This window comes from Periophthalmus magnuspinnatus, chromosome 6 (assembly GCF_009829125.3).
Source record: "Periophthalmus magnuspinnatus isolate fPerMag1 chromosome 6, fPerMag1.2.pri, whole genome shotgun sequence".
NCBI lineage: Eukaryota > Metazoa > Chordata > Actinopteri > Gobiiformes > Gobiidae > Periophthalmus > Periophthalmus magnuspinnatus.
The window spans coordinates 15,470,237-15,491,126 of record NC_047131.1 but is presented as its reverse complement, the minus strand read 5'-3'; the positions used below and the strand labels follow the sequence as shown (position 1 = coordinate 15,491,126).

Sequence of the window (20,890 nt, the reverse complement as noted above, 5' to 3'; positions counted from 1 at the left end):
TCTGTCTGTTGAGTTATGGAGCAGCTCTGTGGGTTAGTCATCACTTTCAATGTATCTGTATATGTATATGGACAGAATTCTGCAGGGGTTCTAAGATGGTGGTAAACTGACTCCTTGTAGAACCTCAGCAAGTATGCCTTCAGGTTAATTTCATCACAAATGTCTAAGATCTAATGTATGTTTTGGTTTAGCCTTAGTTTAATCTCAGTTTAGTCCTGATTTAGTCTTTGTATAGTGCTGGTTAAGTTCTGGTTTAGCCACAGTTTACTCCTGATTTTGTCCTGTTTTAGCTATAGTTTAGTCTTTGTAAAGTCCTGGTTTAGCCACAGTTTAGTCCCCATTTAGTCTTAGTTTTTTTTCCTGATACATCCACAGTTTAGCCCTTGGTTTAGACAAATTTTAGACCTGTTTGACATTGTTATTGAGTCTTGGACTATAATCCTTGTTTATAACAACTTCAAACTTAGCCCAAACGTAATCCTGTTTTAGCCCTGGTTTAGTCCTGGTCATTTAGACAGGTTAAGGCTGTGTTCACACTTGTCCTGATTTGGTCCTGATCCTTGGTTCTGGTTTAGTTCTCATCTGAACACATTCTTAGACACTTTAGTGATAGTTTCAAAGCAGGCCTATTATGCAAAATCAACTTTTCAGAGCTTTTAACCATATCATAGTTGTGTGCCCTTCTCATTTACCCTCTCAGAGTTTTATTTGGGGTTATTTGTACATGTTTGACCAATTTTTAATCGCTTATTTTCAAAATGCCATTTTGCTGATGAACTCCCATTTTCACCACCAGTGGTAAACGCACCTGTGACGTACACACTTCGCTCTCCAATTTTATTTTCTGAATCAGTGATACTCATAGGATTCGGCAGTGTTGCGTAGTAATTTTGGTACAAATGAAAATAAATATGCTGCTCACTAGCGTAATGCGCAGCTATCCATAGCTCTGCGGCTCTTTGCTGTGATGATTTTTACTTCAACTCACACTGGGTATCAAAGTTTTCGAACAAGGAAGTCTGCGGACTTGTTAGTGCCATATGAACCATCTCGCACTCTGAGGACTTCGGGGACAGGCCTCCTGCTGATGTTCAGACACAGGACTAAACATGGGGAATCAGCGTTTCAGTTTTATGCAGCCAAAACCTTCCTGAAGATGTGAGACAATGTTTAAATCCAGGCTCAAAACAATTCTGTTTAGCTGTGCATATGACTGAAAGGTTTTTATTCTGCCTTTTCTCTTTTAATGTTTATTTTTTGATGATTATTTGTGATTATGTTTTGATTTGTTGTACTGTGATGTTAATGTGTTTCTTATTCTGTAAAGCACTTTGAATTACTTTGTGTACGAATTGTGCCATATAAATACATTTGCCTTGCCTTGGTTCTTTTTGTTTTAGATCAATATTGTGATTTAAAATGTCCAAATTATAACATAATGACACCATGGGTGTCATAGATTATAGCTATATAGCAGACACAAGCCAAATGGGTCTCCTTTAATATGTGTTAGGATTGTGTTGATTTAGTTCTGGTTTAATTCTAGTTCTAGTTTAGTGCAGCCCAGGTATCTTATTTTATAATGAATTTTCCCCTTAACATCCTGACCCCAGCTTCATTTAAGTCATTTGTTTTCAAGACTTCACCAAATCCTTCAATTTCACTCCCCCCTTATTAAAAACGTCATGGAAACAGAATACGTGTCCTTTGTTGACAGTGGAGCAGGGAGGGTCATGCAAAGGCAGCCAAGAATGTCCAGGGAAATGGACCAGGAGAGCTGTGCTTTTTTGTTTATGCTAGTGATGTGTCGTGTATGCTAGCTCCACCCGCGACTCCAAATGTGGTTCCACTTATGAGCTGTTTTCACAATCCAAGACACTTCAAACAAACGGAAGATATTTCTGTGTCCGACTTCGCTTTGTTCTACTCAAAACGCCTTTGCCAGGCTTGGTCCATAATTTGGGATTTTGCTACATAAGGCATGGGAAATTTGAATGGGGCATAAGAAGGGAAAGTTGGAGACAGGTTTTAGAAGTAATGCTATTGATTGGAGTTTCTTAGTGGAAATGGGTAAGACAAGGTTACTACACACACTCTGGAACTACACATCATTATAATTCGTAAAGTTTATTAATTAAGATTAAAATTATTTGCGTGTACTAGTTTTCGGGATGCAAAAGAAGCCGAGAAAGCCTGCTCAGACCCCTGAACAAGCAAAGTACAGTTAAAGACTCTGGGAATTGAACCAGAGACCTTTTTGCAGTGTGCTTCCCATGTTGACCTCAGTCTACCCTACAAGTTAGTTATAATACTAAATTATGTGACAAATGTTAAGGTACACTTTATTGTCCTCATAGGGTAATTTGTCCTATCCTGCATTTGACTCATCCTTTAATGCCTTTGGGGCAACCTGTCAGGAGCAGTGGGCACTAGGGTTGTTAAAACTATCAAAATCACTATAGTAAAGCTACATTACTACCTAATATAAGATCTCATAAAGAAAATACAAATATTTTGCATATGAAAATTACATTCTATTACTAAAAATGTGCATGTTTTTCTCTTCAATGTGGCATCGTAATTGGTATTGAGTATTCAGTCAAATCTTTGAAATTTTAGCATTGTGACAAAACTAGTGGACACAGCAGAGACCCATCTCTTGACCTGAGTTAAGGTAGGTCAGAAGTACTTTAGCTGGAGGATTGTACCATGGTGCATGTTCTGTTGTTTCTATGGGGATGTTATTGCTTTGCCTGGAATGTTCCACAGTAGTGTATCTATATCCATAAGACAAGCAGCACCTTTCTATGGAGAAGCACACTAGTTACATCAATGTGGAGATATAGCATTATAATTTAGCATTAGCATTTATCATTCTACTAAATGATGGCCAAAGTTAATCTTGATCAAAGCAGAGCGCATACGACTTTATATGATCATATCCTCTATAATTTTTGTCCTTAGGCTCGTCATGCATCACTCCATCATTTCCTGTGCTCCAGACTATAGTGCTCAGAATGAGAAGTGGGTCACGTACAGTCACTGCTGATGTGTGCACTTCAAACCACTCCTAGAGAGAGCCTACAGTTATATTTAACAGCACAGAGCATTCTGAACCAGGCTACGGCGAATGTCATCCAGGAACAGAGAGGTGGAGAGAGCGCCACCGTGTGCGCAAATAGTCACACAGCAAGGGACAAGATATGGGCAGCTCGTATCAGGGTTGTGATATTGATCGGAAAGTAAAGTTAGAAAATATGGAATAAAATCATCAACATTGGCTCAACAATGGTTAGCAACAGGTAAGATTAACAGCATTGCTAAGTGCCTGCTCTACGCTAAACCCGTGCAGGCAGAAAGGGGCATTACCTTCAATGACCTTGCTCCAGATTGGTTCTTTGGTTGCTGTGATATACGAGGTCAGAATTACAAATATGGAATTTGGCTCCAAACTGGCCCCTATAACTGCTCGCCTCAACGAGCTTCATTTGACTGAAGCCAAATGCTATGAGTGACGTCACACACCTTTAGTCCACTTCTTCAACAACACTTTCCTCTAGAGCCACTGCAGTGCCACTGTCGCACCCATTATTCACTACAATCTCCCATCGAAGTACTAACCAGGCCCAACCCTGCTTAGCTACCGACATCAGATGAGATTAAGCACTGGTGAAGTGTTATAATATCCTAATGGTCTTTTACATTACACGATGCTTGTTCTAAAATGTAATAATTTAGAGAGGAAGAAAGCATAATGAACTAAAGAAATATATTCATGGGTTTCAGTAGTTTGAGGCCTTTCTTCCATTCAGAAGACAAAATCATCATTCGCTATGGCAACAGTCCTAAAATCATTCTGAAACCCATGGATTGCTCCCCCTAGTTACATTCATAAAGCGTTCCAGTTGTGATGTAATGTCTGAGGAGCCTATGTGAATGGTCCAGGCCTATCATTGAGCTGAATGAGGAAGTGTGGCGGGCTCACAGGGACTGATCTGTTACTCACTCACCCCTTTCTCCATCTATTATTCACAGCACCAATCTGAGTCCACCCTTTGGCTCTGCATTAGGATCCCATATCACAGCAAGCTAACTGGTGAGTTGAGGTCATCAAGTTGTTCACTGGAATGTAATTTTTTAATGTGAAATTATGGAAAATCTAGTTTGAAATGTGCTTGTAATTGCAAAACCATAGAAAGCAAGAACATATTGTCTAGAAATTCATATTTCAAAAAGTTACGGTACGAATGCTAGCTCAGTGGAAATAGCTGTAACGACCCATCATATAGACAGCCCTTTTGGGTTTTAGTTGAAGGATCTGGCACCCAAAAGTGAGGAGCTCTTTCTGATGTCTGACAAAACACAAACAACATTAGGTGCTGAAACTGATTTTTAACTCAAAATGTGGAAACAGATCTAGTTCATTTTCCATAATTTGTAGTGGTCCAAAGTCATTCCTGGCTTACCTATGCATTCTAAGCATCATTATTCACCATGATGAGTTTTTGCTTTTCACAATGTTCAGAAACCACAGTGGAATTTTGCTGTGATGGCAATGGAAACAGTATCATGCTAATGGTGTACTTTCTGATTCGCTATCAGTAAACTTTAAACTTAGCATGATTAGATGCAGACAGCACATATCAGCCTTATTTCTACCATAAGAGCTGCTTATACAATATATCTGGAGAAAAATTTGTTTTGCTCCACTATACAGAAAAAAATGAGTACTGTCACTTTAACATGCAGTGAAAGATTATGAGTAATTGCTAATTAATCAAGATTACAATTATCAGTATAAACAATATATGATTTGAATGTGTTTACTACATATCTAAGGACACAGATAGGTACGTTCATTAAAGGGCCCTTGTTACACCATTTTCTGATCTGTTATAATGTTGTTTCCTCATCACAAACAGACCTGGAGTTGTGTTTTGTTTCATACACACGTTTAACACCAAATCTTGCATGTGTGGGCTGAATTCTTCTCTCAAATGGAAAACACTCTGTTCCAACTTGTCATGTCATAAGGTAATACAGGAACTGTGTTTTTAAACTCACATTATACACCTTCACTAGAATCATTTGGATAATTTCAGCCCTGGAATTTTTAATCTCTACTAAATAAAAGGTAAAAGGAGCTGTTAACTTGAAAATTACCATTACGTGACATCAAATGGTGGAACAGAGCATTTTGAGCTTTGGAGGTGTAAACAGACTTAATTACTCAAACGTGAGTGAACTCCAGGTATATTTTTGAGGAGGTAACAACATTATAACATGGCTCAAAAGAGTTAATTTAGTGTAATATAGAACCTTTAAATACTGACAGTTCCTATATTACATAACAGAAAATTCCTGTCAGAACATTTTGGCACTAAGATATAGCTGACAACTTGCTCCGCTGCCCCCTTCACTACAGCCTCTCCATACAGATGCATTAGCCCTGTTTGATGGATGGCTCTTCCTCCTTGAACTCTCCGATGCCGCAGTCTGTCATAAACAAATACACAGTGAACAGAGGCGTGATGTTAAACTGAAGGGCAGCGGGAGGGCATCTGGTCTCTGCTCTGTCCCGAGGCCGAACAGAATACCAAACGGCCTAATCAGACAGTCTGCTGCATATTAAGTGCCAGCACTCTAATCTGCTCTGTGTGGCACTGGGTAATGCATGCTACAGATCTGGTACATGGAGGAACATGAAGATGCTTTTACTGTTCATAGTATTGCCATTTTTCAAAAACACTTTCTGCTGCTGTACAACAATTAGCTGTAGTATACCTTATTTTATTTTCTGCAAACTTGACTGTTCATATTAAAGGTACAGGAACTTTCTGGAGGTGGCATATCACCTGTATGATAGAAAACTAAAACTATACTTCGAGAAATTCTCCATAGATAAGATTTATGCCATATGTGAAACTATAGCTGGCCTTCCTCCAGACCAAATAAGGTTTGTGGAGATGCAAGGCCGCTCAGACTAAGCATGTTTTTACTGGAATAAGCACAATGAAAATGAAAACCAAAAACATAAAAAAGTTCCATACTGTGGCTTTTAAATACAAAATAACCCAGTTCAATACAAAATAGAACCTTCACAATTAACACAAGGGGCACGATTTGTTTACTACTGGTGTTATCTGCTTTTTACAAGATACATCTCTTTCTTTCACTCTATGGTTTTAGTTTAAGAAGGCTACAGCTTACATTTCTACCATTTCATTTAGTTAACATTTTTCTCTCTCTCTTTTTACAGTGCACTGTGTGAGCAGCAGGAAAGAGTGGAGTGAGAACGGGCTCTTAGGGGTAAAAACACCCAAATCCCTTTTTCTTTTTTTGGTGTGCCTGGGGGTCCCAAAGAGGCTGTAACCTAATTAGAAAAACAGCCAAAACCACATCACTCACGGTGGCAGCTTTTACAGGAGCACTGCCAGAACCCATTTACATAATAAATAATACACCATCCAAAGCACTCACGTTTTCTTAGCCTTTTAAAATCTCCATTATTGAGGGTCACAAAGATGGTTTAAACGTGCCTGTACTGCTGCCCCCTCCCCATGTCCTCAACTCTAACAAGCAAACAAAAGTTGCCATGGTAACTTCAAGATCCTGTCATTTGCTGTCACCTACTGTTCTCCCAGTTACGGTAAAATACTGTAAAACACATTAGCATGCCAACTAATTTAAATAGTTGAACTGTATGTAACCTGCACTCTTACTGTTTTTAAAAAGGTAATACAATGAGAAATGAACCTGGGTTGCCAGCGCTTTAGCCTGTTTATAAAGGACATGCTTTTGTCAATATATGGACAGGCCATGCCTCATGTGAAAGCTCAAAACCTCCAGAATTCACTCATTGAGCTGCAGAGGCTGCACTAGCACTGATTAATGATTGGCTGCAGGTGCTTAGGTTTAGGTAGTGATGCTTCAGGTCGGAGAGAGTCATTTAAGATTTAAACCAACTGGACAGGAGACAGAATTCCCTATTGATTACATTTAACTTTGCGGTTAAATATCCAAAAGATAAATTCACAAATATTGAACCTGATTATTTGGAATTAGGACTTGACTCAAAAACTCGCTACGTTACAACAAAAATCTGCTACTTAACAATATTCATGTTAGCTGCGCCAAATCTGTATTAAATATTATTAGTCTACGGAATGTTGTGATGCCATCTGAAACCCAGCAAAATTTGATTTGAACAAGTTTACCTCATATCTGGGGACCCAGCTAGGTCATGTTAATTTAAAATAAAAATCTTACATACACTTCCTTTAAAAAATTACTGGTAGAAATATATGCCCCCTAAAGAAAATAAGGCGAAGAGTGCGATGATTCATGCAACAAGGGACTCCTGTAGCTTTATAAAGACCACATGAGGCTGTTTTAACAAAGACTTTAAAGCCCCCCCACCACGTACCCCCTCTTCCTCCCCCTCGGGCTACGGCAGATCAGGTGACGTAAGAGGCTTTCCATGCAGTCCCACTGGGAGAGGAAGGGGAGCAAACAAAAACACTACTTCCACTGTGAGCAATGAACAAAGATGAACGGAAGGAGGCTGGATAAGGTATATACACGTTTGATGTCATTATAAAGCAGGACTATGACTGAATCAACTGTAGTGACTCAAAGTAAATGTGCTCCAACTGTATGTCCTGAAGCAGCTTCACTTTAGCTTTATCTAAAATCGTAAAAATCTCATCTTTATGGCCAAAAAGAAAGAATAATTGTCATTTTTTTAAACATAAAAAAATGAATTTGTTGTAGCACTAAAGCAGACTAATCTAAGTTACTGTAGAATCAATCCCAGAATATTCTTGTGAGCTTTAAGCCATGTTGTAACGCTGCCAACTCCTCAAAAACATACCCGGACTTGTGTTTTGTTTCATTCAAATATTTCAGTAATCCTTTATTATTAGTCTGTCTACATCTCCAAAGCTCAAAATGCTCTGTTCAACCTTGTGATGTCATCTAGTGGTAGTTTTTAGGTTAAAAGCTACCGTTTACCTTTAGATCAGTAGAGATTGACAATTCAGAGCTGAAATCATCCAAATGATTCTAGTGAAGGTGTATGGAGTTTAAAAATACAGTGGAGCACTTCCTGTATTACCACGTGACATCACAAGGTGGAACCAAGTGTTTTCTGATTGAGAAAAGAAGCAGGGTTTGTGTGTTAAACATGTGTGAATGAAACAAAACACAACTCCAGGTCTGTTCGTGATGAGATAACAACATTTGAACATAGATCTGAAAATAGCGTAATATGGGCCCTTTAAACTGTCAAAAAATTACATTTTCTGAATTGCTTTTTGAATAGAGTTGGAATAATGAAGTCATACATATTTGGTAGTTAAACTGAAATGGAAAGTTGATTACTTTTTACACTTTTTACACTTTAGCAGCTTGCTAATTAACGTTCCTAATTTATGCATCCACTACGTTTTTAAGAGAGCCGTATTAAATTTCTCCACTCCACATTTTTCAGTCAGCTCTAGTGAGGTTTAGTCCTGGTTTATAACTGGTTTTAGCCCTGGCTTAATTTTCATGTAGTCCTTGTTTAGTGCTGATGTGAATCTGTTTTGAAAAGAACCTCCTCTTTTACAAATCTGAAAAAGGGTGTGTGTTACTTTCAACTGAATTTAACTCCCCACATAAATCTTCCACTTATGAAAACCGATCCAGCTGACTGCAGGGAGAGCCCTCTGGCAGCTCTGTGGTCGCGCCTCCTTCTTTCCCCTCTCTCTCTCCGTTCTTTATCCCTCACTCTCTCCATTCGTGTGTATGTGAGTCAGAAGGGAATCCCGACAGGAGAGGTATTGAATGTCCTCCATTTAGCCATTTGGCCCCAAGGAGAGCCCGAAAACCAAAACTGGGAGACTGAAAGCCTGCCTTGGTACAGAGAACGCAGATCAATCAGCTGCTAAAGTTACACATGAGGTAAGGCACAATTTTACAGTTTCAGTCAAGAAACTATAAAAAAAACATTCACTTTAAAATGTAGCTGAAATTATCTGCGTTTTTATCCTCAGTGATACAGGAGCATGCTAGTTATAGTTAGCATTACCATAACAGCAAAACCATTTTCTATGGCCTCCAGGACCTGTAAAAAGTGCTTATAAACTCATAAACTCATGAATAATTTGGATGCCAGGAATGCATTAGGAAAGTGAGGAATGAATTTTGACCACTGCAAACTGTTTATGATGACCTAGTTCTGTTTTTCACATTTTCAGATGGTAAAAATCTGGTACGGTGTCTTTAAAGGGCCATTAAAGGACTGTGAACCATGAGCGAAGAAAACATTTCAGAATGAACTGTTAGCTCTGCCAACTTAGTCCCTTTTCTCAGTCTGATGTAGAACCATAACAGAGAAACAACTGTCTGGGATAGGAACAGATACTGCAGTTGTTTCCATGTGGTCCTCATCCAACGGCATCTCTGACTGAAACTGAAAATTGTGAAAATGTCTGTCCTGTGTAGCTGTGTCTTTATAGTTCATCGAAAGTGTTTTAAAATGCATTCATGGGTTTCAGGTTTCTGTTATAGATGACATTTTGATGACTATTACCATTTAAAAGATTTTTACCATTTTCCACATTGCATAGTATTTATATATGAGTATGTTAAGGTGTTATCTTGAATTAGAAGAAATAAAAATCAGGTACAGGCCCTTTAATTATTAGATCTCATAGGAAAACACTGACCTACAGATCAAATCGAAATGTAATTCTTCCACATTAGTCCCCACTTTAAACCCCTCCTCTTTAAACACATGTGCTCAGTCCATCTTGGCTTCATAATCCCCACACAAACACACCATGTAACAGGCCTGATCAGGATTTCCACAGAGATTCCCCGGGATCGCCATCCTAATCTGGCCGGATTACCATTCTATATGCCGACCTAACCCCTGAATTTAAAACATTGTAAGCCCCTCCCTCCAGCAGCATAATGCCACACTTAGGCCTATCTGTCCCTCAATACCAGAGGACCACCACCACGGGCTTCGACTTTGGACACACGCAAATGGATTTATAGCAGAACAACGAGATTTACCGACCTCAATCACATCCTGATAATCGGAGATAGAAACCCCAAATACAATCTGATCTTGCCAGGCCTATGAGTGGAGGATCTTCCAGCTGCTTGTCTCAATGGAGATAATGCTTTGCCTGGAATGTTTCACAATATGGCATTACAGACACTGCACCTAATTTTTACAGTCTTAAAAACCTGAAAAACAGCATCTTGTAGTGGTTTAAAGTTATTCTTCATTTACTTTATGCATTCCAAACATCGTAATTATTCACTGTGATAAGTTTAAAAGTGCATTTCTCAACTCTCAGAGACCAGAGCGGAGTTTTGCTGCAATGGTAAAGCTGACAACAACTAGCATGCTAACACAAACTTCCTGATTGTCGGACATGAAAACACTTTATAATCAGATACAACACATTTTGATCTTGAGAGCTGCTTATACAATATATCTATATAAGACACATTTTGCTTCATAACATCCATGGAGACATGCAAATGGCAAAACCTCCACCACAAATTATACACAATACCGCCATAAATTTAAATGTGTAAGTAATCCCATTCTGCAAGGTTATTTTATTCAAAAATAATTGGTTTAAAGATTGTATTTTGAAACCAGAAAGCACTGTTATGTGTTTCATACTCCATTGTACTTTAAGTGTCAAATCAGCCATGCTGCCAATTTGTCTTTTTAAAAAGCAGTACTCGGTGTTGCCAGCAGAGGGTGTCGGATGACTAATCCAGGCATTAAAAAAAAAGATATAAAGTAAAATGTTATGGATATTTACATTTTCTGCTAGTTTGCTGTATTTTTTCAATGTTTTTATTGAGAAAGTATGAGTCTGTAGGGATATAAACATGATAATCCCCCTGAGCATGCTGCCATTAATCAAGTGACTAGCCTCCCATCAACAGCCGGGATATGCAATATTTTCTCATTAGCAGAGAAATGGGATTCGGCATGAGCTAAGAAGCTTACTGGAACATGTCTGATGAGGTTGAATATGTTTGAAAAGCTTTATGGCTTCAATAGTGGAATATGTTGAAATTGGTGACAAAAATGCAATGACAAACTTTCATTCAACATTCAAGCTTGTGGAATTAGTTTAGAACAATGTTTTTCAACCTTTCTTAAGTCTTGGCCATAGACTGTATATGTAAATGGACTAATGTGCTAGTTATGTCCATTTATGTGCTTCTGGCTCCAATTCACTTTACAATGAAAAATTGTCACTCCTCTCTCTGTGACTGCTGCAGTGAACCTCGTCATTTTGGTCTTAAAATGTTCGAATTAACCCACTCTAGATGATCCTGGTGTTTTTATTTTGCTATTTTTAATCAAGATATGAGCATTAATGAAAGACAAATCAGGTGACTTCTTCACATGAGGTCACTCCTTCTACTGTTAGCAACAGGTCTGATTGACAGCATTGCTAAGTGCCCCCTCCCTGCTACACTAGCGGTGCGGCCGGGAAGGGGCGTTACCTTCAATAGCCTCACCCTGGATTGTCTCTTTGGTTGCTATGATACTAGCGGTCGGAATTCCAAATATGAAACTTGGCTCCAAACCTGTCCCTATAGCTGCTAGCCTTAATGAGCTTCATTTGACTGGAGCTGAACGCTATGGGTGACGTCACACTTATTCCACTTCTTTATACAGACTATGGTTGTGGCACACTTTTGCTCTTGAAAAGATACTGCGGTAAACCAAACATGATCAAATGAAGCCAATTTGAGCAAAAAAGTGGAAATAATGTCCATGTCACTGTATCAGGTGCTAGGGATTTAGCAATAATGGTTATTTTTGTGTCTTTTCTGGTTCAGAGGCTTACTCAGAACACTCCAAAATGGCCAGTTATTGCATTAAATAAAATTGTGAAATAATAAAGTCAAATCGGATATTTTTCTATAGCTATTTCAGTAAGTGGAATTAATAAATCGCAAAGACTACTGAAACTTTATTTTAGAAGAAACTTCTTCTCCGAAATCATGCAGCCCTACTTGGATAAAAACTTCGATTCTATACCATTTTCTATGTGGACATTTGAGTAGAGCAGATAAGCATTTACAAATTATGCCAATACTAATTTGACAAGGTTAAATATAACAGAAATCTGCCAGCTCCCTAGTCCACTGATTTGCCACAAAGCTCTCTGATGAAAATTGATAAGAACAAAAGAAAGTTAAAAAAAAAAGTAAATTCCACATAATTTGCCCATTTAAATCTTTCCCTCACATCTGGCGGCTTGGTCAGTTCCCACAGCTGTAATTTTACACAAACTTTTCTTTCAAATTCCGACTCAAGAGACCTGACCTCCTCTTTCCTGTTCTCTCTTTCTCTCTCTGTCTCTCTCTGTCTTTTTACTTACACTGCAAAAAATAAATCTAAAATATTTTTTGAATTCTTTTTGTATTGGTGTTATTGGTGTGATTTTAATGTTATATTATATTTTTTTTTTCCATGTATTTGAGCAAATTGATCTTGTCCCAGTACAGATACATTGAATAAGCAGCTCCTGAGGTCAAAATAAGACTGCTCTGTCTGCATCTAGTTATACAGCATTTTCTTGTCCGACAATCAGGAAGTGCGCTGTTAGCATACTAACTGTTGGCAACTTTACAGTCACAGTAAACTCTACTCTGGTCTCTGAACGTTGTGAAGAGTGCTCATAAACTCATCACGAGAAATCATTTTTTTGAATAGAATGCCTATGGTAAACAATTTTAGATCATTTCAAACTATTTAAGATGAACAAGTTCTGTTCATTTTTTTAAGACAGCAGAAACTGATAGCATCTTAAACTCACCAAAATTACTGGCTGCCTTTACTACATGTACATTTTTTTGCACATTCCACAAACCTGGGAATTATAGCGTGGAAATGTTCATGCAAATCAGTCCCATGGGAGATGAAGCTAACAGCCACTACCAATAAAACCCAGCCTGCTAATACCAAAGCCAAACATGCCTGTAGCAAGTTCAGAAAATAAAAATGACTACTACAATAAACAATGGAAAAAAACTAGAGGTCCACTGCTCCCTCTCTCCCCTCCCATTGCTAATGCACTCGCTTACAGTTCATGGGAAAGAGTTTTAAATCCAGACTCTGGCAACGGGAACAAAGATGGCTGCCAACACAAGGATCGCAATCAAAATACTCAAGTAGGAAGTCAAGAGTTCAGACGGCTGTGAGTGAGACGGATTTAGTGGAATACCTAGTCTGGACAATGCCCAAAATATATCCTGGAGCCAATATGGAAAATAATGGAATGTTTCCAGGAACAGCAAGGTCTGATTGCTTGAAATAGCTCCATGTCGAAGGAAAAAGTACATGTAGTAGAAGGTCCACAAACCAGATAAAGTTGACTACATTTGCACTGTATTGTTTGTACAAGTAGAAGAAGTACTCAAATATGATTACTATTACCGCACAAATCTTGCTAAAGTATATGTTAAAGCTGCACTAAGTAACTTTCTGATGGAATGTCTGCCACCTGCTTGTCTCCATGGAAATCACTTTGCCTGGATTGTTTCATGATATAGTATTAAACTTGTCTATCTTGCATTTATTCAACTGCCGGCGTTTTTATTGCTCAAAAATACCTTGAAAGCATGCATTCTTACTGTGATTGAGTTTGCCTCTCCACAGATCTGATCCCTAACATGCCACCTGCTTGTTGCCATGGACATAGATGTGTTTAATGCCATATTATAGAACACTGAAAACTAAATTATATATTGAACTTTTTAGAGGTTACTGTGTGAATAAATGTGAGACATCATCTGCTTGTCTACATAGAGATGTTATTGCTTTTTAACCGTCAGATCTGTGGAGAGGTGACCCCACTCACAATTAGATAGAATAATCATGATGCATGTTTTCCAAAGTGTTTTTGATCAATAACCCCCCCAATCCAAAAAAATCTTTAAGGGTCAAAATCTTTACCAAAAAACATTGTGAGCGACTTAAATCCTAGCTCAGTTTTATACTACTCATTTTAAAAGTGTTTTATTGCGTTTTTCTTGTTTGCTGCACAATGCCAAGTGGTAAGAACTCTCACCTCAAAACAGTAAGTTTCCAGGTTCCTTTACTATGTAGTTTCAAATATTAAAAACAGTAGACTGTATTAAAGGCCCAAATTTCACTGTTTTCTCTTTAACTCACAAACCCGGCATATAGGCTGACTTATCTCAAAACAGAAAATCTCAAAACGCTCTGTTCCACCTTGTGATGTCATGTGGTAATACAGGAAGTACTCTGGGTTTTTAAACTCCATACATCTTGACTAGAACCTTTTAGATAATTTCAGTCATGGAATTGCCAATGTCTTCTAAACAAAAGGTAAAAGGTAGCAGTGTGAATGAAACAAAACACAACTCCAGGTATGTTTTTGATGAGCTAACAACATTCTAAAATGGCTTAAAGCTCACAAGAGTCAGTTTAGCATAATATGGGACCTTTAAAGTGTAAAGTTTTTTGTCTCACCTGCACGTAAGCATTAGCAGTACAAACCCACCGTGACACATCTCGCTAAAAGATGTTAGCTTGAAACGTCTGATCCCCTTTGGCTCTACTCTCATCTTGTATCGTGAATGTTTCAGTGGTAAACAAACTCGCTCTACTTAGACAGACTGTTTATCTCGTCGACTCTGAAATTATGTACAAGGCAGAGGATGGATTCAGATTTAATAAGCTGTCACTTCCAATGCGTGCGTGCTGAGTGAGACAGGTAAACACTTGGAGAGGCAGCTGTGTTAGCATTAGCGGCTACGTCGGGGCCTCCGCTGTGCTTCTCCAGGATTTCCTCCCATTAAAAGTGGATGAGAGGAATGTAAAGCAGCTTGGTAATGTGCTCTGCAAGTATCCTGTCATATATCAGTCTGTCATATGTCTAGTCTGTGGGGAGAAAGCAAAAATGTCTGTCAAGTTTATGCTATGTGTGATGATTTTTTTTTTTTTTTTTTTAGAAAATTTTGTTTTAAACTTGTAAATAAAACAAAAATGGGAAAAGAGTGTGTTATAACCAGGGCTCTACTATGTAATTCACAGATAGCTGACTGGTATTTGATGAATAAGCAACAAGGTATCTTAGAGGTGCTGTTGTAAAAAATGGTAAATGGTCACATTTTTATTTTATTCAAGGCACTCAAAGCACTTTACATCAAGGAACCACTCACCCATTCACAACCACTCACCCATTCACACACACACTCATACACTAGTGTACACAGACACTAGAGGCGAGGTGGGTTAAGTGTCTTGCCCAAGGACACAATAACAGCATTCACCTGTGGGAGTTGGAATCGAACTGCCAGCCAGTGATCAGTGGATTTGACCACTCTACCAATGATGTTATTCACCTTCCTAACACATTTCCTAACATCAGTTATGCAGTACACAGCACACAGTGGTCTCAAAGCTGATTTTATTATATATATATATATATATATATATATATATATATATATATATATATATATATATATATATATATATATATATATGTACTGAAAACCATGTGTTACTTTATTCCAAGGAAAAAAAAAAAATTGATTGTCAAGGAAAAAAAAGTATTTGTACCACTATGACTACTGCTATTTTAAAAGTGCAAATGTTTACATACTAAAAAATATTATTAACTAACTTTTTGATTAGTTTTTACTAGAAAAACACAATATTCGAAATACTACTCCTATTATTGAGTGGAGATTTTTAAAATTCCATTTCTGAGCATTGACTTGAAAATGAAAAATTTTGGAGCTCAAAACTGGTACAAGTAAGTTTTCTTGATGAACTGTGAGAGTACTACTGAGTTACATACGTTTGAGCTGTACCACTCTGACTGGACAGGTGGAGCTATAGGCCGCAAGCTGTTCTATGGGAAAAGACAGGTCCAACTGGCTCTCCATAGCAAATAGATGCATACCCCAGTCTGTTTCTTAGCAACACTTTAGTGAAAATTCCATCCATAATTTAAAGCATCCACACATAGCTCACATACATCATATTTGTTAACATAAAGGACACACTGAGACTAAACCAAGGCAAGATTCCTATCACTAATCAACATCTTCATCCAGGCAAGCAGGTGGCGGGGCAAGAAAAGTTACACAGTGCACCTTTAAGATATATAAGATAAAAAGAAATGTAAGAGTTGTATCAATTTGAAAGCAATATGGATTCTTATATTCCTCTTTACAGCCAGTGCCCCTGTACAGATATACTGTATAAGCAACTCTTGAGGTCAAAATAAGAAAGGTGTGTACAAGCATCGGGGCGTGCACATTAGCATGCTAGTTGTTCTTAGCTTTACGGTCATGGTAAAATCCATCACTGCAAATTACAATGCTCAGAATGCATAAGGTGTGTGAAGAATAACTTTGGACCATTGCAAACCATTTAAAATGAATTAGTTCTGTTTTTTAAACATTTTTAAAACAGTAAAAATCAGGTACAGCACCGTAGAAATAAAAAAGAAGGGTTTTCTATTCTATGGACAATTTCAAATACACACTATTCTTTGTCAAGGCTCCATAGACGCCCATTCTTCTCCCAAATAGAAAAACATAATGGCGTAGCAGTCGTAAGTTTGTCAGTCTGATCCTATGGAGACTGCCCTGCCCTGAGCTGGGATTATTGCCATTTCCTCTGATTGTCCTATAGCTCTGTTTGAGGATGCTCTCACCAGGAACATGGCAGCTCCAGTCTTTCCAAGACAAAAGTAACAACAACATTCTCCTCCTGAGGACCGAGAGGCCAGAGAAAGACAGGAAAAGATACATGCTGCTATCCAATTATACGGCCTATATCCTCCACTGTCTCCAATGCAATGTAGTTATGGATAGGAATGTAAGACCATTTGGTTAAAGACACAATATGTAACAATAGAATAAAATATAAGCAGTTTTTATAAATCTGTGTCCCTCTAAAATGTTCAGAAGTATGGTTTTAACTAGCTCTGTCATGATAATTACTATATCGATAGATGGACAATCATTTTTTGGGGTCAATATTTTCGTGTGCACATTTCTTTACACTAGTGAAACATTTTCGGTAACTTTTTTATTAATATGATAATATTTTGAGAACTTCTATGACTCGTTATAGATACTAATTACTGTAGTGTTGTATTTTTGTATTGTTTGGAATAAATCTGCTTTTGGGTTATTGTGTCAGTTGTATAATTTAGTACAGTATTTTTTTTATTATTATTGTGACAGGCCTAGTTTTAACCTTCTGTGTTCATGGGATCGTGCAGGTGAAAAGCCATCTCCAGAAAGTTACATACTGTATTAATCATTTACAGTATAATCGTGAGAATAAAAAAAAATAAAAAATGATTGTGGTAATTTAAGAAGCAGAAATAAGTCATTTCAATGCAACTTAAAAAAGGTAACGGTTCATTTATTGTCCTGTAAGGTAATTTGTCTCTGCATTTGACCCATCCTTCAATGAAACTGGGGCACCTCATCAGGAGCAATGAGTGCCTCAGTGCTGCCCCTGGGGACCCATCCCACTTGTCTTGTTGCTAGGTTGGTCAGGACTGTCTTAGCTGGACGCTTGTACCTATTGTGCATGTTTGAGTTAGGACATGTCTAAATTTAAAGTGCTTTTTATCTGTTATTTCTATCACATTAAAGGCTGGATGGTTTGTGAGATATTTTTGCTTTGTTGTTGTTTCACGTATGGCATTCAAATTTTCTATCTCAATGGTCACTATATGAGACCACCAGGCCATGTTTCAGGTCAAATCTGTGGAGAGGCAGCCCTGCTTACAGTATGATGGAGAAAGGCCCAACAATTACTATATCGACTTATCGTTCCATATATGAAAGCTGGAACAATATTTTTTGGGGGTCAGTATTCATTGTGTGTACATTTTCTTTGCACTACTGGGAAATTTAGTTTATTTTTATTTATCATTTTTACTTATTTTAATCTATTTATTTATTGCAGATCATATCAGATCATTTGAGCAATATTGTAGATTTAGAATAGTTTTTTTATGGTTAAAATCTGCTCTTGGGTTACTGTGTCAGTTGTATAACTTTCAATATTATCGTTTATCCTATATATTTACTTAAAACTTGAAAATGTGTTATCGTGACAGGCCTAGGCAGAGAAGTTCAAGGCCAGACTGCGGGACATTCTGAGCAAAGCCATAACATCTCCATGCAAACAAGCAGGTGACAGACTCCCACGAGAAAAGTTGCATAGTACACCTTTAAGTTGACTTTATCATTCTTAAAGTTTGATTTCATGAAGCTGGATACATAGAGAAATGGTGATCTATTAGACAATTTGAATGAAAGTGACTTAAGGATGCACCAATCCAGCTTTTTCCAGTTCTGACACCGATATTGATACCTTTGATATCTGTCAGTATCTGATATTAACTGATACTGGCATAGGGACTGAAGAAGGCAGTATATTTCCATCAAAACACAGTTAACTTACTACAGAATTGATTCAGTTGTGTTATTTATCCAGGAAGTAACGGTTTAAATATAAATGTTCTAGGACAACATTTTGGCAGTAAATGGTATTAACAAATCTAATAAAAGACTGCATCAATATCGTAAAATTAACACCTGATCCAACAAATCTTCCTGGATCTGCACTGATATATTCCATACCAGTATCGGTATCAGTGCAGCTCTATTAAGGATTTCATATTTGTTTGGTCATAAGGTCAATAAACATGAATAATCATAAAATCATAGTGTTTCCTTTCACAATAATCGTCACTTTAAAATTTGATTCACTAGTAGGTCTCGGTAGAGCGGTGAATTTGGGGAGAATGGCTTGTCCAGCTGCACACAGGGCTCCACACACTTGCACTGAATACCAATGAGTCTATGAAAGAGCAGAGTATGAGGACAAACAGAGAGAGAGCATACTGAGAAACCATTTCTGCTGAATCACTGCTAGAAAACACACAGTAAAGACGAGTATAGTCATTTAAGAGTAATTAGACTTCGATCAACAACAGAATTTATATGAATTCACAATGATTTTAATGTTTTAGGCTAGTTGGGAACATGACATAGGCTACCAAAACAAATAAAAAATAGCTTGTTATTGTGTTAATATCATAGGTTTATATTGCATCTAACTATCAAATCCACCCATATGTTCACAAATCAATGCCCTATACATCTCTAAAGGTAACTGGGAAGAGCACAGTGTAAAAACCTTTATCAAAATTAACATGCAAAATGGTTATATAGCAGAGTATTTCAACACAGCCACATTGAAAACTACTGCCCAGTGCGAACTTGCAAACTAATGTAAAAAGGGTCAACAATAGTCATCAAAACAGCACATTATCACATGCTACTGAGCAACAAGTTCTGGAAAAACAATAGCAGATATCTTTCCTTTTTATTGTGTCTGGTTGTACAACTTCCAACTCAGAAATAGACATATTACAAATACAGATAAAATAAGATAAATCACTAGCAGAAGGAAAAAAAAAATAAAAATATTCAAACAGTTTCTGGCACCTGAAAAAAAAATAAAACTCCCATATTTCTATCCACCTGTCTACTGTCCATACTGAAGCTATATATTGAATACATACCTGGTATATAGGCCGGGTCAGCCCTCTGTGGTAGTGCAGCAGGCTGAGGGGCCCCGGCAGGTGCATGGTGGAGGGGCCTCTCAGCCTCTTCAGAGCTGTGGATGTCAGGGTCCACAAGAGCCCCTGTCGAGTGCACACCACCTCATCTAACCCAAACAGCATCGCCTCCATCACTGACAACAAATGAGTCTACTTATGAAAAAATGCATCGGTAAGGTTATCCAGGTATCCAAGGAGACTCAATAACGACTACTGCAATCCTCAAAGTGTCAAAAGGAAATAATTAAGAAGAGATGGTTCTTCAAGTCTATGTAAAATGTTTTTGTCCAGTTAAAAAGTTATTCAAGCAAAGCAAAGGTTAGCGAAGGTTTTCCTAAAAGCAGATATGGTTGCACAAGCAGTAGTCTCGGTGGTGATCTGAGCTAGTGGTTGTTTGAAAAGGGATATGAGAGAGGGAGGGAGAGAAGGAGAGAGGAAGAGAAGGAGGGCGAAGGGGAGGGAGAGGGTGGGGTAGACAGTGACCGACTCATATTTTCAAAGAGAGGATTGAACTAACAACTCAGACAACCTGCGTCTGTGTCATCATGAGGAGAAAAAAAAAAGTTGGGGAAAATGTGTCTAAACAGATTTTAGAATTCAGAAGGAAGGTCAAACTTCTAGAAAAATCTTAATTTGGGTTTAAATTTGACACTTCAACAGTGGTGCAGTGGGTTAAGGGTTCATACATGCTCTGGGGGGTAAGTGGTTCAAATCTCGCCTGACTGTTGTTGTGTCCCCCTGCAAGACATTTCAGCTTCAGGTTACACACAATGAACAAGGAAGAAGCACAGACTGTATAAAGAAGTGGATCAAGTGAGTGTGACGTCACCCACAGCGTTCAGGTCCAGCAAAATGAAGCAGCAAATGAAGTTATAGGGGTGAATTTAGAGTCAAGTTCTGACCACGAATATCATAGCAACCAAAGAACCAATCTGCAGTCAGACTGTTGAAAGTAACTGTGCCAATCAAACCTGTTACTAACACTAGGGGGAGCAACCTCGGCTAAAGGAGGCATCTAATTTTTCTGTTATTAATGATCATATCTTGATCTAATGACCAAATAGTGAAATAAAAACACCAGGAGCATGTAGAGAGGGTTAATACGAACATTTTAAGACCAAAATGACGAGGCTCACTGCAGCAGTTACGCAGACGGGATGCCGATTTTGTAACGTGAATTGGAGCTAGAGTCGATGAAGCCAAAAGCGTGCCCATGATAACTT

General features: G+C 38.0%; 1 protein-coding gene across 2 annotated transcripts in view; it reads right to left on the bottom strand.

The window, feature by feature from the left end:
• The window catches only part of frmd4a (FERM domain containing 4A), a 107,743-nt gene that overhangs the window by 70,353 nt on the left and 16,500 nt on the right, over positions 1-20,890 (bottom strand). Inside the window, exon 1 of one of the 2 annotated variants that reach the window (XM_055222727.1) lies at positions 19,629-19,799. The exons of the other annotated variant lie outside the window; for it this stretch is intronic. Coding sequence (XP_055078702.1) covers positions 19,629-19,799 — 171 coding nt within the window. Of the gene's footprint in view, positions 1-19,628; positions 19,800-20,890 lie in introns of those variants that run through there. 2 annotated transcript variants of the gene reach the window in all.